This window comes from Aulostomus chinensis, chromosome 18 (genome assembly GCF_037954235.1).
Source record: "Aulostomus chinensis isolate RoL2024-O1b breed Wild chromosome 18, RoL_Achi_v1.0, whole genome shotgun sequence".
Taxonomy (NCBI): Eukaryota; Metazoa; Chordata; class Actinopteri; order Syngnathiformes; family Aulostomidae; genus Aulostomus; species Aulostomus chinensis.
The window spans coordinates 23,357,585-23,379,071 of NC_141337.1; the positions used below are offsets into that span (position 1 = coordinate 23,357,585).

The window sequence follows — 21,487 nt, forward strand, 5'->3', positions numbered from 1 at the left end:
AATCCTTTAAATCTTTGTTGAAGAGGCACTTGCTCTCCCAGGCCTTCACCTGTTAAATTTGTCGTCTTGTTGTTTTCGGTGTTATTGTTAAGCGTCCTTGGGTGTCGTGAAAGGCGCTATATAAATCATAATTATCATTATTATTATCATGATTATTATTTCCCCTGGAGAGGAGCACCGGGCCCAGGTGCTCCCAGTCAGCGGTCATGCCAATAATAACGTGGGAGGAGAGGAAGACAGAGAGGCTTACCACACCAGACAATATGCCTCACATTGGCCGGGCTGTCACACAGCTGTGTTTCTGAACTTGCCAATACTGGCAGCTAGGCTACTTGCTAAAAGCTAGATAGATGGTAGATCTACTACACGAGAATATACAGGTTAAGAGGAAAGTTACTGACACAGTTTGTTCACGTAGCCTCGTGGCAGCAGGAAGTGCAGGACCAAAGGGTGAACAGAGACAACAGACTCACCAATCCTGGGTTACTTAAAGGATCTGAGTGAAAGATCTGAGTTGGTCTGAGTTAACCCAGTTCTAGTTGACGATGCTTGCCCTGGCTGCGGGCCTTCCTGGAGCAGCTTCATCCTGCACAGCCTGCGGGTGGGACAGTGAGGACAGTGGCGCTGGTTACAAAGGTTTTCTCAGGTAAAATTAGCTCCAAACTAAATCTGACATATTTTGATGACATCATGATGTCAATTGTTCATAAATATGCACTGACCTTGTCAAATAAAGATACAAACCAATGTTACATTCCTGAAGGGGTTTACTCAAAACTAAGTCAGACAACAAGACGGTAGATACATTATAAAAGTCCAAGTACTTTTATTGACATTACACTGCCAAAAGCAGTACAACTAAATTAAAAGTGCTGCTCTTTGTCCAGGTGCCACAGAAAACCCAGCCACACAGCACTACAGTCCCCATACCCATTCAATAATAAATAGCTAAACTCAATAGGAAATAGCAAAAAATCAATAAATGTAGTTCGAGGAAAAAAAACAAAAAAGAAAACGGACTCAATCAATGAATGTGTGTGTGTGTGTGTGTAATTTGAGCCCATTCAGTGTGTGTATGGTTGTCAGGAAAAGCTGAGACTGATTCTGGAAATCGGGGGTTTAATGGATGGTTATCGCCTCCCAGAGGCAGGAGGTGGAACAGATGGTGACCAGGATGAGCTTCGTCCTTGATGATGGCTGAGGCTCTGCTGAAGTAGCGAGTGTTGGCCATCTATTCCAGGAAGGAAGAGAAGAGCCCATGATTTTGCGGGCTGTTGTTTTTACCGTCTGCAGACGGTTGTTATTCCTCTTCAGCAGCCAAAGAAAGCATCTCTGAACCTTTTTCGCAGCATCCTTTGTGTTGACAGACCAGGTGAGGTTGTCAGGGATACGAGTCCCTATAAATCTAAAGTTTTGGACTCTTCCCACACACTCACCCTCGATGAAAAGTGGTGGAGGATCAGTGCCTCCTTTTCTGAGGTGATGTGATATTCTTTCATGCTTTTTTTCTATTTTGTGTTCATCCTTGTATGCCACCTCATCCTCTCCAAATATGAACCCCACTACTTTTGTGTCATCTGCAGATTTTATGATGGACTGTTTTGGAAGGAGCTGCTATGCAGTCATAGATGTCTAATGAATGTAGGTTGGACCTCCACATCATCCAGCCTTGGGGTGTTGATTCTAATGGTGGAGGAGAGACGGGGTAGCTTTACAGTCTGCGTGTGGTTTGTTCAGAAGTCTTTCGTCTAGTTGCAGGTGTGGCAGACCGAGGTCAGACAGTTTGCTGATCCATACGTTGGGGTGATTTTATTGAATGCTCAGCTGTTATCAACAAATGGCCCTGATAGCCTGTGCTAATGAACATTGTGGGCACTTGTTTGGTAAAGGCTTGAATCTATGGAACGTTCATTCACATAAAACAATACAATGCACGAGAACTTGAACGCTGTTAAAATCATCTTACTGCTCTGCAGACAGTCAGCCAGCTTCTCCTGATTCATCCTCTTGAGGAAGCACAGTGTGATCTTCAGAAACGCCTCTCTGCTGCTCCTCTGCTCGTCCTCCTCACCAAACACCTCTTCTGGGTCATCAGGACTCAGAACCCTCCGAACCCTCTTCAGCTCTTTCTTCACAAAATGGACAATGTTCTCCTCAAGCAGCTGGAACAGGGTAAAATGTCAGTGCAGAGTGATCGAACCTTTAGGGTCCAATGTCATTGGACCCACCCACTTTTACCATAATTTGGGTACATTTTCTGGTCAAAATTCAAAACATCCATGTATGGACTAGATTGTTGAGATGCTTGATCTTTGAGAACCGATTATCGGCCTGTACCATTTATTCTGTAATATAATTTCATCTGGACAATCCCCCTCTCTCTCCTGAGAGAGACTGAGCAAGGTTTCGTTGCTGAAGGGCAGCAACAGTGTATCGCTGCAGTGGACCAGAGCAGAGACAGTCAGTGGACAGGTGTGCGAGTGCTGGAAAGCCAAAATATTTTCTATGCGCTCACCCCCCCCCCACCCCACCCATAAAGGTGACGTTAAGGACTGTACATACGCATCTTTTGAGCCCGAGTGACCCCAACCAGGGGGACAGAGTGAGGTGCTGCACTCCAGACGATCTTTGAACACGCTAGTAGGCTCCAATCCTGACATGTAGCATACCAACATGATGGAGAGAAACTCAGCTAAAAGCACATCCTAAGAACTGCCAACCAAAGGAAACACAGCTCACAACCCAAGCAAGTATGTGGGCATGGAACAAAAACACCAAAACGGCGTTTCTGCTTCTGCACATTTCACCACCTCATGCTACCAGATGCTAACCAAACACATGACATCATATGAAAGCATGATCCAACTACAGGGGGAGAATCAGGTGGAGACCAGAGAGATAGGAGAGAGAATGGGAAAGAGAAATGGAGAGAGGGAACGAGAGGGAGAGAGAAGGAGTTTGTCTCCCAGCCTGCAGATACATTGATTTCTGAGAAATGTCAGTATTATGAGCAATGAAGTCATTTTATATTTGTTCTAGTTTGATCCTCATCTATATTTGTAAATGTTGATTGAATATGTTTATTAAATTCATTTAAGGACCATAAGCAATTGAGTTGTCATGCCTTGTGTCCCATTCCCATTCGGAGGGGAAAATATCCGGAAAATACCTCAAGACTGACTAAGTTTAAAGTCCAAAGTCTGAGGTTTTTTTCTTTGTTCCATTTTGATTTGTGGGTGCCAAACGCAGGAAAAATATAGCCTTAGTGAAAGACAGCCATTGAAGGGGAAGAGAATCATGTCTGGGACATGTAGTAGTTTACCAAACCCACCATTTAACTTGATATTTGCTCTCTTGTCACAGCGATATTAAACCAGCTTTAAAATGCACTAGAATGCAGGAGGTTGCATCGTGGTCGTAGCAACTCTATACAGAAGAGTACAAGGACCTCCAACCCACTCAAAGACACACAACCACTTCTTTAAAGAAAATGTAGAGCAAAGTTATTCAGACGTCCTATTCTTTTTTAATTTCCTGTCCTGTTCAGCAGCTGGGGCGAGCAGCATCAATGTTCCTGGTGCCTTGTTGGACTGAAGCAGTTTTACTCTGCATACACAAAAACAACAACAATAGCAGAAAGAAAAACAAACTAACAAACAAAAACAGTAACAACAATAACAACAGAAGAAAAAAAAGAAAAACATTGGTTGCAGAATTTCCAGTGCAAATTTACCATTTGGTTTAATATAATTTTAAAATAAATGTCTGAGTGTGTGATTATGGATCAGTGTGCTCCGCATGTGTGTATGTGTGTGTGTGTGTGTGTGTGTGTGTGTGCTACAGTTTGTCTTGGCTGATGCAGGGAGCTGATTGTAGCTGATGTGGGGGACCAGAACAACACGCCCCCAGTCTAGGATAGCAGGCAGGTCAGGACCAGGCCACCAGGGCACCCAGAAACCCCCCGAACACAGGGAGCCACAAGGAGCCACAGGGAGCCAAAGGGAGACACAAGGAGCCAAAGGGAGCCAAAGGGAGACACAAGGAGCCACAGGGAGCCAAAGGGAGACACAAGGAGCCACAGGGAGCCAAAGGGAGACACAAGGAGCGGCAGGGAGCCAAAGGGAGACACAAGGAGCCACAGGGAGCCAAAGGGAGACACAAGGAGCCAAAGGGAGCCAAAGGGAGACACAAGGAGCCAAAGGGAGCCAAAGGGAGACACAAGGAGCCAAAGGGAGCCACAAGGAGCCACAGGGAGCCACAAGGAGCCACAGGGAGCCAAAGAGAGACACAAGGAGCCACAGGGCGAAAAAGGGAGACACAGGGAGCCACAAGGAGCCAAAGGGAGACACAAGGAGCCACAGGGAGCCAAAGGGAGTCAAAGGGAGCCAAAGGCCACAGCAGTGTTGTTTTTGGCAGGCATTTTAGATTTACTTTTAGTCTTTTGGACCAAATGCTTCTTAGTTTTAGTCACATTTTAGTCATTTCTATCCTTGATAGTTTTAGTCGACGAAAACTCAAAGGTTTTAGTCAAATATCAAAGATACCTATAAAGATATATGTGTATGTACTTCATAGGCCAATACAGGTGTTAGAATGAAGCACTGGAACTGATCCAACTTTCAAAGGTCAGTTTTTCCCCTCTTTTTCTTTCTCTACCTTTTACTTTTAGTGTTTTGTTGCAGAAGCAGACAACACACAGGCACACAATATGAGTATTGTATCACAATAAAACAGGATGAAACAAAAATAAAAGCACACCTGACTTCCGTTCGTCTTAGTCTCATTTTCCTCATGGAAAAAAGGGTCTGACGTCGTCGTTTTCATCCAGCGTGAAGAAAACAACACTGCAGAGGAAAAGGAGAAGAGGGAAAAAACAAACAAAAACCTAATAGGGCCTGAGCCTGAAGGTACTTAAAAAAAACTGATTAACATGGATTATGAGTTCACAACAAAAGACTCTTCTAATCAGTTGTTGTAGAAACACCCTGGACAGGTCACCAGTCCATGGCAGGGCCAACACATAGAGACAGACAACCATTGGCTCTCCCAGCCACGCCTACGGTCAATTTACAGTCTGGATTAACACACACACACACACACACACACACACAGAGCGCTGCCCTTGGGAGCGAGCCTTCGTGCAGCAGCCCCTCACCTCCTGCCTCGCTCACACAAACACCGCTGGCTGTATTTTTTTGTAGTGTCGTCGCTCTACGTGTGGAAGCTGCCGTGAGATGGCGTCTGCAGGACCTTCACACCCAGTTTTAAGAAATAAACAAATCAGTAGAAGTGCTGTTCGGAGGTTCTTTGGATTTGAGTCGGATGAACAAGGAAAGGACAGCAGCAAGCCGACATGCAAGAGATGCAACAGAACTGAGCCGACAAAAGGAGGGAACACGACGAAGGTAGCAAAGCTCCTCCATGACAGACACCGGACCTGAGTAGATTTAGAGGTCCAGAGGCTGCTAACAGCAGAACTTGAAGTACGTGTTGCCTGGAGTTACCACATCTATCGGGCTTGACTTTGACGTGTTGTCTTGTTAGCGAGCGGTAGCTCAAGCTAATGCTCAGTAGGCTACATATATTAAAACTTGTTTGCGTACTGTTAATGTGTACAGAAAAACTTGCAAAACTTCTCGAATAAAGTTCTTTATTTTTCTTTCAATAAGAAACATTTTTGCACTCAATTCTGAGTGGCTGCTTGGCATCAAAAATCAAATCGAATGTCAACATTTTTCAAAATATCGAATCAAAGTCTGAAATCCAGTGTGGTGACAACACTTCTTCTTGCTGGGGGCCACAGTGATGACCACTGCTCCACGGCGCCACCCATTAATGATATTTACATCAATAAAAGTTTTTATTGTACACAAACTTCTAATGACATCATTCTTAAAAATTGTAATCACAAGTTACTTGAGAGCAAAACTGTCCCTTTTGGAATATTTTCCTTTAACTGCAAGTAAATCTATTTTTAGGATTTAAGTGGGTTTATTAATGCATTTAGTTTTGCAAATGAAAAGTTTTGTTTACAAAATAAAAACCTTTGCTTGCAGCTGAAGATTTTGTTTGAGAGTCAAAAAGACTTGCTGCCACATAAATCAGGGTTTTTGTGTGACTTTTTTATGCTATAAAACAAAACAGGTTTGGGAGCAAATCTTTCCACATTTAATTTTTTTTAAAATGCAATTCAAAAGAATTTGAGATCATCTCACAATTTTGTTTGCAGATCAAACAGCTTGGTTTCGGGGTCAAAAACCTTTTCTTTGTTCAGGCCAAGTTGAAGGGCGACCTGGATGCATCCTGAAGGAAAGGGACTCCCACCTTCCCACTTCCAGGCCGCTCTCTCCATGACTGCACTGGAGGATTGATTCCAGCTTTTTGACGCAGGAAACACAAAATAATTTAAGCCCATCGAAGTCTCAATATGAAATAAAATACAATATAATAAGATAAGGGAGGGGGACACAGACGTTCAACTAGAGAACACCAAGCAAACCCACACCGAAAAAGGAGAGAGTTTCCTTGTTGCTCTAAATTATATTTCTTAACTAAATGACATCTACGCACACACACACACAACTACATGAACCTTTTGTGTCTTTTGGCTTTGATACAGAACAAATATTAACACCTCAGAGCATTTCCGTGTTCCGGTGTTACCTAGCAACAGGTCTGCTAGCTTAGCATGCAGCAAACTTCTCTATTTAAAAGATTACGACAAAGTCTTCAACTTCAAACATTAAAGATAGTATTGCGAATAAGTTGTGACTATCATCCCTTAATCGGGAACACGTATTTATGTATTTCATAGGAATTGTAGCCCACCTGGGTTGACAAATCAAGAGGGGCAGCGTTTAGCGTCGGCGTAGCTCGGCTGGAGGATTTCTTCTCCACTTCCCTCAATTTGGCATGAAGCTTCTCCTTAGCTCTGCGCGCCCTCTGCTGGCCGACTTTAGTACTGCTCTAAAGCCGGAACAAAGTACCCCGACATCTGAATTTCAATCACTTGTTAAAACGCAGCGAGCAAAAAGCCTGATTCTCATAAAAGACGCAGTTCAACATGAAACACCTCAATAACAAGGATGTGCAGCCACAAATCAAAGTCACATCCAAGGTGACTGAACTCGGACCACCGGACGGGTGGAGGCCCCACCAGCCGCAGCACGCAAGAACTTAGAAAACGAGGACTCTCCACGATACCAAATCACTAGAGGCTAAACAATGAAAAGTAGAATAAACAAGTCTCACTGATGCTAAAACAAAAAGAGTCAAATAAATGACAATCGGTGCAAAGAATTGTTCATGAATGACAGAAGGTTCCATTTTCCTTTAAATTCTTGCTTCATGTCCTCTTCCACCAGGAGGACACTAGGAAGCACTCGGGGACGTGTGGCGAGGGGAGCGTGTGGTCCGAAGAGCCGCGGCGGTCAAGAAGGGCCGGGTCTTCAGGGGCGACGTGCTGCTGCTGGACACCGGAGACCAGGTCGAGGACAGGGACCCTGAGGCTGGATTGAGCCAGCTCAGTTCTCCTGGTTGGGGGAGCTCCATGAGAGAATCTGCTTCATCTTCTCAGACATCAGCTGTTGCTCCTCACTTCCTTCGGTCACGCGCACCTTCACCTCTCCAGCACCACCACCATGCTTTTAGAGCTTCCCTCAGACTCAGGGACCAGCAGGAGGGTCTGGACCCATTCTGATAGTCACAGAGAATCAGCACCTGGATGGAAGTCTTTTTAATGGGTGAACTCACACTTGTGACTGTGAAACTGAGCCAAAAGAACGATGAGGTTGATAATAAATGGTTCCTTTGTCTTTGTCAATTTGACGCCGAACCCGGAAACGCCGTTGCGCTGCGCTTCCTTTCCCGTAAACAGCACCACTACCTCCCTCTGCTGGAAAACAATGGTAACTGCACACGCGCAAAAGACTGCAAATAAGTTTACCCCTCACTCAAGTCATTTTTTTGTGGGGTACAAAATACAAAACATAAAATTCAATATTTTTGATGTATCTTTGTATGAAATGCTTCTTTTATGTGGGTTCCAAACAAATCCTGAGCTGTTTGAATACGTGGGGTTCTAGAATTCCATGTTTTTATTAAGAGTTAAAAGACAGTAAAGCTAAAAGCAAAAGAAACCAGAGTTCCAGGTTTCAGTTCAGCTGTCAGGGACAGAGTAGCAGCGTTCACATGGAGCCACGACCAAGAGGGGCAACTGAGGCTGGACCAGCAGACGCTGGAATCTCTGTTCATGAAGGAAACTGAGGAGAAAATCAGGAGGAAGCCCCCTTGGTTTGCTGGGCGCCACCTCGACGGCCTGCGCTTGAACGATGACGTCCGGCTAAACATGTCGTCGCTGGTCGGAGTGGGCAGGGGTCCAGAGACACCACAGAGTCCAACGTGGTCTTGACAAATGTACTCACCAACTCAGTGTTTATTTAGTGAACTCAACTTGTGTCAGAACAACTTTGAGCAAAAGAACATTTAATGAATCAAGCATGAAAACAACATGACATGATGAGTCAGCTGTGAGTCCTCTGAAGGTCTGCCAGGAGAGGAGGATCTGGATCCAGGTAGTAGACCCGCCCTGCCAGGCCCCAGCAGCATCAGCCCCTGACCAGCTTGTTCCACACGTCTGCTGAATTTCATGTTCATAAACAAGCAGCTAGTGGGAACAATTTGAAAGTATCTAGGGGGTGCAGTCGAGCTACTTTTACACACCCCTGAATTCCTTATATTTCAAGATCAGCCGGTGATTGAGCCCTCATCATTTATGCCATCCTTGCTGGGGAGCCTCCTCAGACCCTGGACCCTCAGAACCACTGCTTTATAATACAGGACTCATCAGAGAACCAGAACTCTTGATCCACCAGTACAGCCCCCACCCCAGCTGGGTCATCAGCGCCTGACAATAAGGGCCGCTACGGCCACAGGGATCAGGGTCAGCCCCAGACAGATCCCAGCTGTTTTCCAGAAGGACCTTTTCTTCACTTCTGGCACAGCAGCGTCCTCCAGAGGTTCAGGGGCTGTTGGAACCGGTTCTGCCCCCTCTCTGGAGGTCCTCCCGTGGTCCAACGACTGCTGCATTCTCTCAAGGTCCAGGTTTTCCTCCCTGACTTCATCTTGCTGAAGCCCCACCTCTGTGTGACGCTCCACCTGGTGGGTCTCTGCCACCTCAAGAGCAGTCTCTCTTCTCTTCCTGACCTCCTCACGGAGGCGGACCTCTTGCAGCTCCTTTTCCAGGAGAGCGTTTTTCCGCCTCTCCGCCTGGAGGTCAGCGGCCAGTTTCCCCACACAGGCCTCGAGTGTCACCTTCAGGTTCTCCGTCTCCCTCCGAAGAGAACGCTCCCTCTGAGCTGCGTCTTCTCGCATTGCCTCGATCTCTTTATTCATCTTGAGATGGAGGATTTGCATGTCTGTCTTCAAGGAGAGGGCCTGGAGCCCGTCCTCCCTGGTTCTGTCCGTGGTGGACCTCAGACCCAGCTTTTTACGGATCCATCGGAGGTTCTTAAGCTTCATCCTCCTGTCTCCGTTTCCCTCATCGTGCTCTCCAACCAGGTTCTCTAGCTGTAGATGCTCAGAGTCTTCATCACTCTCCTCATCGCTGGTGTCTTCGCTGTCTTCATCGCTGGTGTCCCCGCTGTCCTCATCCTCGGTGTCCTCACTGTCCTCATCCTCGTCTTCTTCACTGTCCTCATCCTCGTCTTCTTCACTGTCCTCATCCTCGTCTTCTTCACTGATCTCATCATCATCTTCATCACTTTCTTCGTCACTGGTCTCATCACTGTCACTCGTCTCATTGCTGTCCTCTGACTCAGGTCTCTCCTCATCTTCATCTTCGTCACCGTCCTCATCCAAGTGATGAACACCGCCAGCAACAAAAGGATGAGTCAGGATCAGAGGCCATGACAGCCTCTCCTCAGGGTCTCTGGTCAACAGACCTCTCAGGAAACTCTGTAAAGGAGACGTCACATGGTCACGGTGAGCAGGACGCTACACTTTTCTTTGTCTTAATAAGCAGCAGTAAGCATCTTTTGGCTGTTAACGTTAGCTTGTGTTTGAGCATGCTAACACAGTGGCTAGCTAGCTAGTTAGCAGCTGAGGATGCAGTATAAGGATGGAGCTGTTGTACCTTGCAGCTGGGGCTCATGTTGTTGGGCCACTCAACCGAGCTTTCCAGGATGAGCTGCATCATTTGGCGTCTGGACTTTGAGTAGAAGGGAAGCTCCCCAGTGTGGAGCTCAAACAGGGTGCAGCCCAGAGCCCAGAGATCAGCAGTGTGGTTGTAGGGCTCCCCCCTTATCCGCTCAGGGGACATGAAGGCTACGGTTCCCATCTGGTACGTCAGCTTGGACGTGGGCTTCCTCAAGGCCCTGGCAAACCTGAGACAGAACGGCATCACATATAAACACACTTGTAGATGATGACGCTCACAGCCACCTTTTCCTTCAACGTCTAAATCTTCTTACCCAAAGTCGCACAGTTTGACCACGCCGTCGTCCCCCAGCACAGTGTTGGCCGTCTTCACGTCCCGATGAATAATGTGACGTGAGTGCAAGTAGTGGAATGCTGAGAGCAGCTGGCAGGCAAAATTCTGGACCTTGGAAGAGGGAGAGAAGTGCAAATGTTGATGGGGTGAAGTCTCAGTGAGTGTCATGTCCGGCGTGACTGTGTGTAATGAAGGAGTACCTGGTGCTCTGGGAAGGTCCCACCATTGTGAAGGGCCTGGAGCAGGTTGGAGCCTCCAGCGTACTCCATCACAAAAACAAGCTGTTGACACAGTGGAGAGATTTGGTCACACAATGAGACGATGGTGCAGCGGATCAAGGATCCACCTGAGAGCAGGAGGCATTCAGAGGGAAGATTCATCGCTGTCTTACATATTTTTCCATTTGGAAGCTGCTCAGCAGCGCTACAATGTTGGGATGGCGGATTTTGCTCATAACGGCCATTTCCCTCTTGAGGAGTCGGATCTCCTGATATGAGCGACCATCTTTTTCGATGAACTTCAGAGCCACGATCTGAGGGACACATGAGAGCAGATGCTGACACATGGAAACTAAGTCAATGACAACAGTCCGTCTAATCCCGTCCCAGCTCAAGCTACTCACTCTGCCAGTTTCCGTTTCCTTGGCCCTGAAAACTTGGCCGAATGCGCCCTGTCCCAACTTCACCAGTTCCTGATAGGGAACCATTCTGAGTTGTTGGTCGACTGGTAGACTGGTTTGTGTTTGCAGAGAGTAGGAAACGTGTTCCTTTACACTCCGGTGTCCTTGAATCTGTCATCCTAGGATCACTGGCTGCTGTCAGCGATGGTGTCTCTGATGTTGTCATCTTGACTGGACGCTGTGATCTGCGTCTGTCATCTCCACTGACATCAGAACTCTGGCCCTACGCCAGCGTGCGCCCTCCCTCCACGTACTCCTTCACGTGGATCGAGAAGGGAGTGAGTGTGAGAACATGTAGTCCTCCGTGTTCAGGCCCTCAGAAACATTTCCTCCAGAAACTGCAAGGTGACAGTGAAGCTGCAAAGAGCTGAAAAAAGTGAAAGGTGGAGGAAAAAAGAATGAATCCTTGAACGGGTAGAACAGACAGGAGAGGGCGGAGTGGAACCTGACAGCCAATGAGGCTCTGAGATCAGATCTGAGAACTCCCCTGATTCTGATTTCATGAGTCAATAACAGCAGGACACAAGTGACCTATAAGGCTCATGGAGTTCCTGCAGCTGAGGGGGTTCGACCTGATGATGGTGGTGATGATGGTGGTGATGATGATGGTGGTGACAATGGTGATGATGACGATGCACTCCACCAGCCTTCGTCATCGTCATCATCACCTGGTACGCTGTGGCCTCCCACAAAGACAAGGGGAGGGTAGAGGGGGGTCGGCTCCACTCTACCCTCCTGATTCCATTCCTAGATTCTGATGTTCTGGAAATGAACAACTAAATCTTTGTACTTGTACACTGTAAACTCTTTGTAATCTTCTGCAGTCTTGGGGCTTTCTTGTTCGGCGAATGTTTAAGGGCTTCTTGAAGTTCCTCCATTGAAATCGGTGACTCCAGAGCCGTTATTTGGTCTTGATTTAATTTTGGCAAGTCACTTGTGCTCAGAAAGGTTTCAATGCCAGATTTGGAGGGGTTCATCTCAGGTGAGTAAAGTTTTTATACAATTCCCTAAAAATGTCATTGATTTCTTCTGGGTCACAGGTTGTTTCCCCATTGGAGTCCTTAATGGAGGACATTGTTGCTCTTTCTTTGTTCTGTTTTAGTTGGTTTGCTAAAAATCTGCTGGATTTATTGTTCTGTTCAAAGTTCTCCAAGCGTCGTCTCTGCAGCTGAAATTGTGTTTTGATGTCGAGTAAATCGTTTGGTTTTAATTCCCTCAATTCTCTCAGTAGGTGTTCCTCTTGGGAGGTAGCATAAGATGTCTCCAAGGCTTGAATTTTTTCATCCAATTCTGTTTCGAGAGCTTTCTCCTGTTTTTCCTGATGTGAAGAGGAAGATATTATTTTGCCTCACATGACTGCTTTTGCCGCCTGCCCCAGCACCCAAGCTGAGACATCAGGCTGGTCATTTATCTCACAGAATATCGTCCATTCCTCCTTGAAGAATTTAATAAAATTGGGGTCCTTGAGCAATGATGTATTAAATCTCCATTGTTTAGAAAGCGGTGTTCTAATTTTTTTTGAGAGTGTCAGAGTGACTGGTGCGTGGTCGCTAATGGCAATAGGGTGAATCTTGGTGTCAAAGACGTCCTTCACAATTGAGTTACTAATTAAAAAGTGGTCCAAACGAGAGGAGGAGTGGTGCACTGGCGAGTAGTAGGTGTCTTCCTTAAGCGTGGGGTGGTGTGAGCGCCAAGCATCGCAAAGACCGAAATCACTCATGGACTGCTTTATTATGTCGGATGATTGGCAGTTGCGCTGACGAGCTGCTCTACTGATTCTGTCCACTTGTGGGTTGAATACCAGGTTGAAGTCCCCTCCCACTATGAGTGCTGTGTCTGAGTGGGCTGAGTGAACCTGACGTTTTAGTGAATCAGAATGGCTACGCCTCTTTGCTTGGTGTTAGAACTCTCTGTGAAAGTGTGCGGGACTGGGAGCTGAACACACGATTACCTGTTTTAGGTAGATGGGTTTCCTGTAACAGGACAATGTCTGCTTGTGTCGGTGTGTTAAGATTTTTAGCCGTTCTTCACGTGAGCCGATTCCACGTACATTCCAAGTGACAAACCCTAGTTTGTTAGTGTCTAAACTGATCTACTGAGTGTAAGTTGTAATCAGTCGGTGAGTGAGCAAGAGAACCTGTACCTGTGTCTTTGTGCGCGTGTGTGGTGGCGCCAGAGAGGATGAGAGTGCATGTGTGTGGCAAATGTAACAATATTATATCCCTGCACTACAAACCATGTAAACATCACATTTCAAAATGACATGGAACACAGAACAACGACAGGAAGGACAAAGGGGGGACATGAACACTCACATAAATACACACTCGAGAGTGAACTCGGCATGTAGCAGTCGACCACGTGCGTTTTTATGTTTTTAGGTTCAACACAGTGTTGAAAGAGACAGAAGAAAAAACTACGAATGAGAGAAACTGGTGTTACCTTCATCCATGACCTTCACCATGCTCACACCATCCTCGGCTGAATCCGGTGAGTTCCGGTGGAGAGAGGAGACGCGCTTTAGCAGAGCCAAGGGGTGATCTCCGGATCACGGAACAGCTGGCCGTTAACGTACAGTTTGTCCACGCGATGACAGCGCGGGATCCTCTGTCGATGAACGTCTTCCTGACAGGGAACAGGCGTTTGCGGCGCTCCAGCATCTCCTTAGGGAAGTGATCGTTCACGCTGAAGTCCGTTCCTCTCAGCTCCCTGCCCCGGCTCTTCACCAGCTCCTTCTGCTTGAAGTGCTCCAACTTCGCAACGATGGGTCTGGGCCGCCGGTTCTCTGGCCTCTTCCCTCCAAGGCGATGCACCCGGTGGAAGGTGATGTTCTTCACGGTCTCCATCGGAAGTTTCAGTTGTTTGTGGAGGAAGTCTTTGAGGGACAGCTCGGGGTCTTCCTCCGTCTGCTCAGGTATGCCGGAGAATACCAGGCTGTCCCGCATGCTCCTAGCTTGGATGTCGAGGATGGCCTCTTTCATCCGTTTGTTCTCATCTCCGTCGCCCCTCGGTGAGTGTTTTCATGGAGGCTTTCAGGGCTTGATTTTCAGCGGCCAGTGAAGCCACCTGTTGCTGGCTGAATTCCAGCGACTCTCGGAGAGCCTGGAACTCTCGGTGGAGGATTTCCACCAGAGAGTCTTGCGTCGAAACTTGTCAGTTTCTTGTCCATTGATTCCAGAGTGTCCCCGAAGTCCTTATCGGGTGATGAGGGTGCGCTGGACTGTCGGCTTCTTTTAGGAAGTGGAGTCGCCGCGTTGTCGGTCTTCCCCATGACGACTTGGTGGGAGCACTCGTCGACGTACCCCTGCAAACTTTCCAGGGTCTCTTCTTCCAGATTTATCGATGAGGCTTGTTTGTGGGTGAGAGAATTGAAAATCTCTGACCGCAGTTTGAGTTTTTGATGAATCAAACTGTGTAAATTGGCGTGAAGGAGTTGGCTTGTTTTAGAATCTTCAGATATGTGCCGCCATGTTGAAGTACGCACCAGTGTGACGTTCACTCTGACCTGCTCAGTCCCTCCACAGTTGGACCCGTTGTTCTGTCTCACAGGTTTTTCTCTCTCTGACCTCCTTTTTGGTCTTTGTCCCCACATCTTCTCAAGCTGTAGGAGTTTCTCTTCCTTGTCTGTCTCCTCTCTCTGCGGATCTGTCCTCTCCCATGTCCTCTCTGGCTCTGGGAATCTGTCCTCTCCCATGTCCTCTCTGGCTCTGGGAATCTGTCCTCTCCCAGGTCTCCTCTGTCTCCAACAAGGATGTATGTCTAGGAACTAGTTGCCCACTTCTGACGTCTTTTTAAGCTGGGAATGAGGACATCCACTGAGCTGGGTCACTGCCACGGCAGCTCTCCTCTAAATGAGCTTGGCTCTTTGGTTCAATGCTAGAAAAAGGTTCAATGGCCAGGAGCCCAAGAGGCCCGAGGGACTTGTTTAACTCCACTTGAGTTGTACAAATTACATTGTAATTGTCAGATTTTGTGTAACAAAAGTCAATGTCCAAACCTCTTTAAATGCAAAAAGAAGAAATTCTGAAACAAATCTGCAGGGGCGAGGATCACCAAGACAAAATCTGTAAAAACATGAATCTGATACAGTTGCTAAAACCAGATGCTTGGCTGGAATGGGGACGGGGAGAGAGAGAAACACTGCTAAACTCGTGGGAGCCCTCCTGTGCAGCGTGGTGGAAGAAACTGGCATGAATATAAGACAGGGTTCCTATACAGGCCATAATTGGTGATGATAAATAGAGAAAACCCTTCAGGAGCAGGTTCATCCAGAGCTGGGCGTATCTTTCAAGATCTGGTTCACAACAGTCACAAAGTAGAACTTGGTAGCACAGAGGAGATTCCTAAAACGGATGTGTAGGACACAGAGATCAAACCAAATAGAACATACAGAGATAAAGAAGTTGGAAGTTGGACCGAAGATGCATTGAAGGAGGAATGAAGAACTCAAAAGCTCCCAAAAAATAAAGGATCAAGAAAGTTAAACTGACAAAGATTTGTACAGATATTTGCAGTTGAAGCATCACGTGAGGGCCTGACCGATAAGGATATGTTTGGGGCCGATTTCTATATCAGAGAATAAAACATTCCAATAACCAATACATTATAACCAATATATTGACCGATTATTTGTTTATTTTTTTACATGCTTCATGTAAAAAGGACAAAATACCTGCTTTTGTTGTCTTAAATATCATTCCAAACACTTGTTACCAAGTTTCACCTTGAAGGGCAACCCACTATCATCTCAGTAAACATTTACAAGTCTCTCTGACAGTGTCAGCATTTACAAAGTAACAGATTTATTGAAGCAGAACTCATGGCAGGGCTGTTATTGCTGTGCATTACATTGCTCAGTGTCTAATTTAGATGTCGGTCAGTGTGTCTCTGTAGGTGAGAGGCAGGCGGATGAACAGCGTCGTATGGATTCGCATGCCCTCTCAACGGTGTTCATTTTCTTTCCTCCATGAAGTTCTAACTTCGGTCAGTGTAGGAGACACACAGGCTAAGAAGGAGGGGCGTGGTGTGCTTGAGTGTGTGTGTGTTGCATAGGGGTTGGTTCACGGGGGAGTAGGCGTGTGTGCGTGCAGAGGTGCATGTGCGTAAAGGTGGGCACTCGCCGGGAACACAGAGGAGAGAGAGTCAGGGTCGGGTAGTCGCCGTAGTTTTTGTTGATCGCGACCCACTCATTCATTCATCACCCTTTTCCTGATTAATCACTGGTTTCATTTTTTCATGAATCCATCCTTGATGCGCTGTGATAGCTCTGTGCTGGTTGTTTTATAATAAATGCACCAAAACGCCTTTGGATCTCAGCGTTTCTGTCAGCTTGGCCTCTGGGAGCGCGTCATGAATCCACTAAGATGAGGACCCAACCTCCCATTCTCAGCGGCTAAAAGGATCGTGCAGGAAGCCGCAATAGTCAGAAACGCTTTTTCCTCCTCAGAAGTTAAAAACACACAGTCCGCGCTGCTGAAAATAAAAGCAGCCACAACCTTTGTTTTTTGTTTTGTTTTTTTGATGAAGCGTCATGCTAATTTGCTCTGGTCTTATCTCGTCTGGTAGCATGCAGCTGCCTGAGTGAGCGGAATATTACCTTGAAGTACTGGAACGTTACTGTTACATCCTTCATGACGCCGTGACTCACTCGCTGAAATAGTTTAGCAAGGTAGCTAACATTTAAGCTAGGTTATCCTAACTTTCTTTAGCTTGCTAACATATCATGTCACGCTGGACTGATAATCTCAGTGAAACGTGACAGACGCAACAAGGGACGTCATTGGAAACTTTTTTGTATTCCACAAACTAATTATTATAAACTCACCACTGAGGTAAGCTGCTTGATTTCAGTCTGGTATGCGATGCTGTCTTTCCAGCACCGTACACTCCTTCACGCTCACACTGTGGGGTTGCTGTGGAGCGTGACATGTCAGAGTCGGAGCGCCCTCTACTGGATACACAAGGACATCATTTCTAGACCTGACATTAGAAGCTAACGAGCAACTGAGAGCCAACCTGGCGGGCTAGCTAAATAGCCGTCAGAAAAATGAGCGCTGCACTTTGCTATTTTCATATTGTCAAACAAAAAAATGAAGTTCCAGTTCGAAACATTACCTCATCACTACAACAATGTCACAAATGAACTGAAAGACGATGCTTTCTCAAGGCACAAATGTAGAAATGAGCAATAAACATAGCAGTTAGACAACACATGAACTCTGTGAGAAATGTTAGCTGTTCCCATGACTACCAGGTCGCTCGTGACAATGAAAGCAGTGCTTAACCAAACTCAGCCACTAGAGGGCGAAAATAGCATCAAAATAAAGTGCTTCCTCTGCCTCTTTTAGTGTTAATGGTACGTGTAATAAGTGTAGTTTGTTTGTAGTCCTGGAGGCGAGGCTTAGTGAGTTAGAGACTCGGCTCCGCACCATGGAAGCTAGCGTCCTAGTCCTTTACCTTCAGGAGCTTCTCACTCCACCTTAGCGGGTGCGGAGCCACCTAGCCTAGCCACCGCTAGCAGCCGGGAACTAGCCAGTCCCGCTGGGTGACATAACGAGGGAAACCTAGACGCAGTAAGCCCGTGTTTGCCCACCAACCCCTTCATGTTTCCAACCGCTTTTCCCCACTCAGCGACACCCCCGCTGAGAGTAAAACTCTACATGTCGGCTCGGTAGCTCGCAGCCCCGCTGTGAAGCCGACATCAGTCATTGTCAGTTCTGTTCTCCGCAACGTGAAGGTGGAGACTCCAGCGAGCATAAAGTGCATCCCAGGGGCCAGAGCGGGCGACGTTGAGGCAAATCTAAAGCTGCTGGCAAAACGTAAGGTTAAATACAGTAAGATTGTAATACATGTCGGCGCTAATGACACCCGGCTTCGCCAGTCGGAATTAACTAAAGTTAACATGGCTTCGGTGTGCAGCTACGCAAAAACAATGTCGAACTCCGTAGTTTTCTCTGGCCCGCTGCCCAATTTAGCGAGTGACGACATGTTTAGCCGCATGCGTTCATTCCATCGCTGGATGTCCAGGTGGTGCTTAGATAACAACGTGGCTTACATAGACAGTTGGAGCTCCTTCTGGGGAAAGCCTGGTCTGATTCGGAGAGATGGCGTCCATCCTACTTTGGATGGTGCATCTCTCTTATCTAGGAACAGAGGCCAATTTATTAGCCATACTAATCCCTGACAAGCACCCAGAGTTCAGACCAGCAGGCAGAGCTGCAGTTTAACACGCCCCTCTGCTGGTTCCTTGGTGTTGTCACCCACCCAGCCTATAGAAACTGTGTCTGCCCCGAGGCTGTATAAGGCTGCACCCAAATCTGGAGGAGTAACTTATAGCAACTTAGTTCAAATTAAAACCACTGCTCCAGCAAATCAACACAATACAACTATTAAATGTGGTTTGCTTAATATTCGATCTCTCGCATCCAAGTCTCTCCTAGTGAACGATTTAATTACTAATTATCAGATTGGTGTATTAGCACTCACTGAAACCTGGGTGCAGCAAGATGAGTTTGTTAGTTTAAATGAATCTTCCCCTCCTGGCTACATTAACTACCATGTACCTCGCACCACTGGCAGAGGAGGAGCTGCAATCTATCAGTCAAATTTGGTGCTTAACCCTCGACCTAACAGTTCATTAACTCATTTGAGAGCCTTATTGTCAGCTTTTCCCACCCAAACTGGAAAGCAGAGAAACCACTCTTACTTGCTGTGGTGTACCGTCCTCCTGCACCTTATTCTGAGTTCTTAGAAGAACTCCCTGACTTTCTGTCTAACTTGGCATTGAACTCAGACAAAGTCATTCTAGTGGGTGACTTTAACATCCATGTGGACGTCAATGATGATCGTCTGGCCACTGCGTTTAAGTCGCTTCTTGATTCTGTTGGCTTCTGTCAGAGGGTAAACAAACCCACTCACACTTTTAATCACATCCTTGATTTAGTACTCACTTATGGAATAGAAGCTGACCTCATTACAGTTCTTCCTCAGAACCCCGTCTTGTCTGATCACTCCTTAATTACATTTGAATTTACTTTAACAAATTATATCCTACCTGGGAAAAAGTCTCGCTTCAGTAGAAGTCTTTCTGACACTGCTGTTTCTAGATTTAGGAGCTTATTCCAGCAGAGCTTGCTGCCACATCTTGTAGTGATATAATGGGCAGTTATGCTGATTCCACCCCCTCGCAGGTAGACTATCTTGTGGACAGCACTGCAGCAGCACTCCTTGGGACACTTGATGCCGTAGCTCCCCTGAAGAAGAAGGTTATCAACCAGAAAAGAATAGTTCCCTGGTACAGCCCAGAGCTGCGTGCCTTAAAACAGAAGACCAGACAACTGGAAAGGAAGACACATTCCAGCCAGCACGAGGAAGTCCGCCAAGCCTGGAAGGAGAGTTTATGAATATATAAAAAAGAACTCCGTAATGCCAGAAGCGCTTACTACTCGTCCCTGATAGAAAAGAATAAGAACAACCCCAGGTTCCTCTTCAGCACCGTGGGCAGGCTCACCAAGAACCATAGTGCTGTTGAGCCATGCATCCCCCCAACTCTCAGCAGTAATGACTTCCTGTCTTTCTTTACTGAAAAGATTGTGAATATTAGAACAAAGATTGCCAGTAATGGAGGACAGACTACAGTCCCCATAGAAGCACCTCCCAGACTTGGTGCTCACTTGGACAGCTTCTCCCCCATCGACCTGTCAGAATTAACTTCTGCAGTCGGTTCCTCCAAGTCAGCCACTTGTCTGCTGGATCCCATCCCAACAAGCCTCCTTAAGGACGCCTTCCCTCTAGTCAACACTTCTATATTAAATCAAATTAATCTTTCCTTAGTCACGGGTTATGTGCCACAGGCCTTTAAGGTGGCTGTCATCAACCCTTCACTTCAAAAACCTTCTCTTGACCCAGATGTGTTAGCCAACTATCCAACCTCCCCTGCATCTCCAAGATCCTTGAGAAGGTTGTCCTGGAGCAGCTACATGGACATCTGCACAGCAACGAGCTCTTTGAAGCCTTCCAGTCTGGATTCAGGGAACACCATAGCACTGAAACAGCGCTGGTCAGAGTCTCTAATGATCTTCTCATAGCTTCAGACACAGGTCTTGTCTCTGTCCTTGTCCTTTTGGACCTCAGTGCTGCATTTGACACCATCGACCACAGCATCCTGCTACAGAGACTAGCCCATGAAACTGGGATTAAAGGAACTGCCCTAAAATGGTTCAAGTCCTACTTATCAGATAGGTTTCAGTTTGTTAATGTTAATAATGACTATTCAGAGTACAGCAGAGTCACATATGGTGTACCACAGGGTTCAGTTTTAGGACCGATTCTCTTCACTCTTTACATGCTCCCATTTGGTGACATAATACGGAAACACTCGATCAACTTCCACTGTTATGAGGACGACACACAACTCTACTGGTCGATGGAGCCAGACGACACAAGCCAGTTTACTAATCTGCAAGACTGCCTGAAAGACATTAAATCCTGGATGTCTTCTAACTTCTTACTGCTAAATTCAGATCAAACTGAGGTCATCGTGTTTGGACCTAAACACCTCAGGGACACCTCTCTAATCAGATCTCTACTCTAGATGGCATCACCTTGACCCTGAGGACAACTGCAAGGAACCTTGGGGTCATTTTTGACCAGGACCTTTCCTTCAGCTCCCACATAAATCATGTGACTAGGACCGCCTTCTTCCACCTGCAGTATCACTAAGATTAGGAACATCCTTTCCCAGAGTGATGCTGACAAACTGGTGCATGCATTTATCACTTCTAGGCTGGACCACTGCAACTCTCTCCTGTCAGGATGTCCTAAATTCTCTCTAAAGAGTCTCCAGCTGGTCCAGAACGCTGCACCCAGGGTTTTGACGGGAGTTAAGAAGAGAGAACACATTTCTCTACTTTAGCTTCTCTCCTTCCTGTAGGATCTAGAATCCACTTCAAAATCCTTCTGCTGACTTATAAGGCTCTCAATGATAAAGCCCCATCCTCTCTGAAAGAACTCATTAGTCCCTTCTGTCCCACCAGAGCACTCCACTCCCAGAATGCAGGTCTTTTAGTGACTCCCAGTATCTCTAAAACAGACTGGGAGGTAGAGCCTTTAGTTACTGGGTTCCTCTACTGTGGAACCAGCATCTCTCCATGGGTCAGAGAGGCAGACACTTTAACTACGTTTAAGTCCAGGCTTAAGACCTTCCTCTATGACAGAGCCTTCAGTTAGGACTGGTTCAGGTAGCTCTGAACCATTGATAGCTATGCTGCTACAGGCTGAGACTGCTGGGGGACACATCAGGTTACATGGAGCCCTTCCCT

General features: G+C 46.6%; 1 protein-coding gene and 2 long non-coding RNA genes across 5 annotated transcripts; 1 reads left to right on the forward strand and 2 right to left on the reverse strand.

Annotated features, from left to right (window-relative positions):
• Positions 1-109: 109 nt before the first annotated feature.
• LOC147245808 (uncharacterized) lies at positions 110-7,636 on the reverse strand. Its single transcript, XR_015110233.1, has 4 exons — positions 6,829-7,636; positions 6,216-6,377; positions 1,967-2,162; positions 110-595 (listed from the first exon to the last, which is right to left on the reverse strand). It is a non-coding gene; the product is annotated as an uncharacterized LOC147245808 (long non-coding RNA).
• A 91-nt stretch (positions 7,637-7,727) lies between these two features.
• LOC147245809 (uncharacterized) lies at positions 7,728-11,384 on the reverse strand. 3 transcript variants are annotated; one of them, XM_086184635.1, is made up of 6 exons: positions 11,112-11,384; positions 10,881-11,021; positions 10,690-10,770; positions 10,470-10,600; positions 10,133-10,382; positions 7,728-9,954 (listed from the first exon to the last, which is right to left on the reverse strand). In XM_086184635.1, the coding sequence occupies exons 1-6, from the start codon at positions 11,193-11,195 to the stop codon at positions 8,899-8,901; spliced, it is 1,743 nt and encodes a 580-aa protein (XP_086040761.1). In that variant the 5' UTR covers positions 11,196-11,384; the 3' UTR covers positions 7,728-8,898. The 3 variants fall into 3 exon arrangements, with proteins under 3 accessions (XP_086040761.1, XP_086040759.1, XP_086040760.1); XM_086184633.1 differs by having other exon boundaries at positions 10,470-10,770; XM_086184634.1 differs by having other exon boundaries at positions 10,881-11,384.
• Positions 11,385-13,767: 2,383 nt separating this feature from the next.
• LOC147245810 (uncharacterized) lies at positions 13,768-15,340 on the forward strand. The gene is made up of 3 exons (XR_015110008.1): positions 13,768-13,991; positions 14,083-14,178; positions 14,347-15,340. It is a non-coding gene; the product is annotated as an uncharacterized LOC147245810 (long non-coding RNA).
• Positions 15,341-21,487: the final 6,147 nt, after the last annotated feature.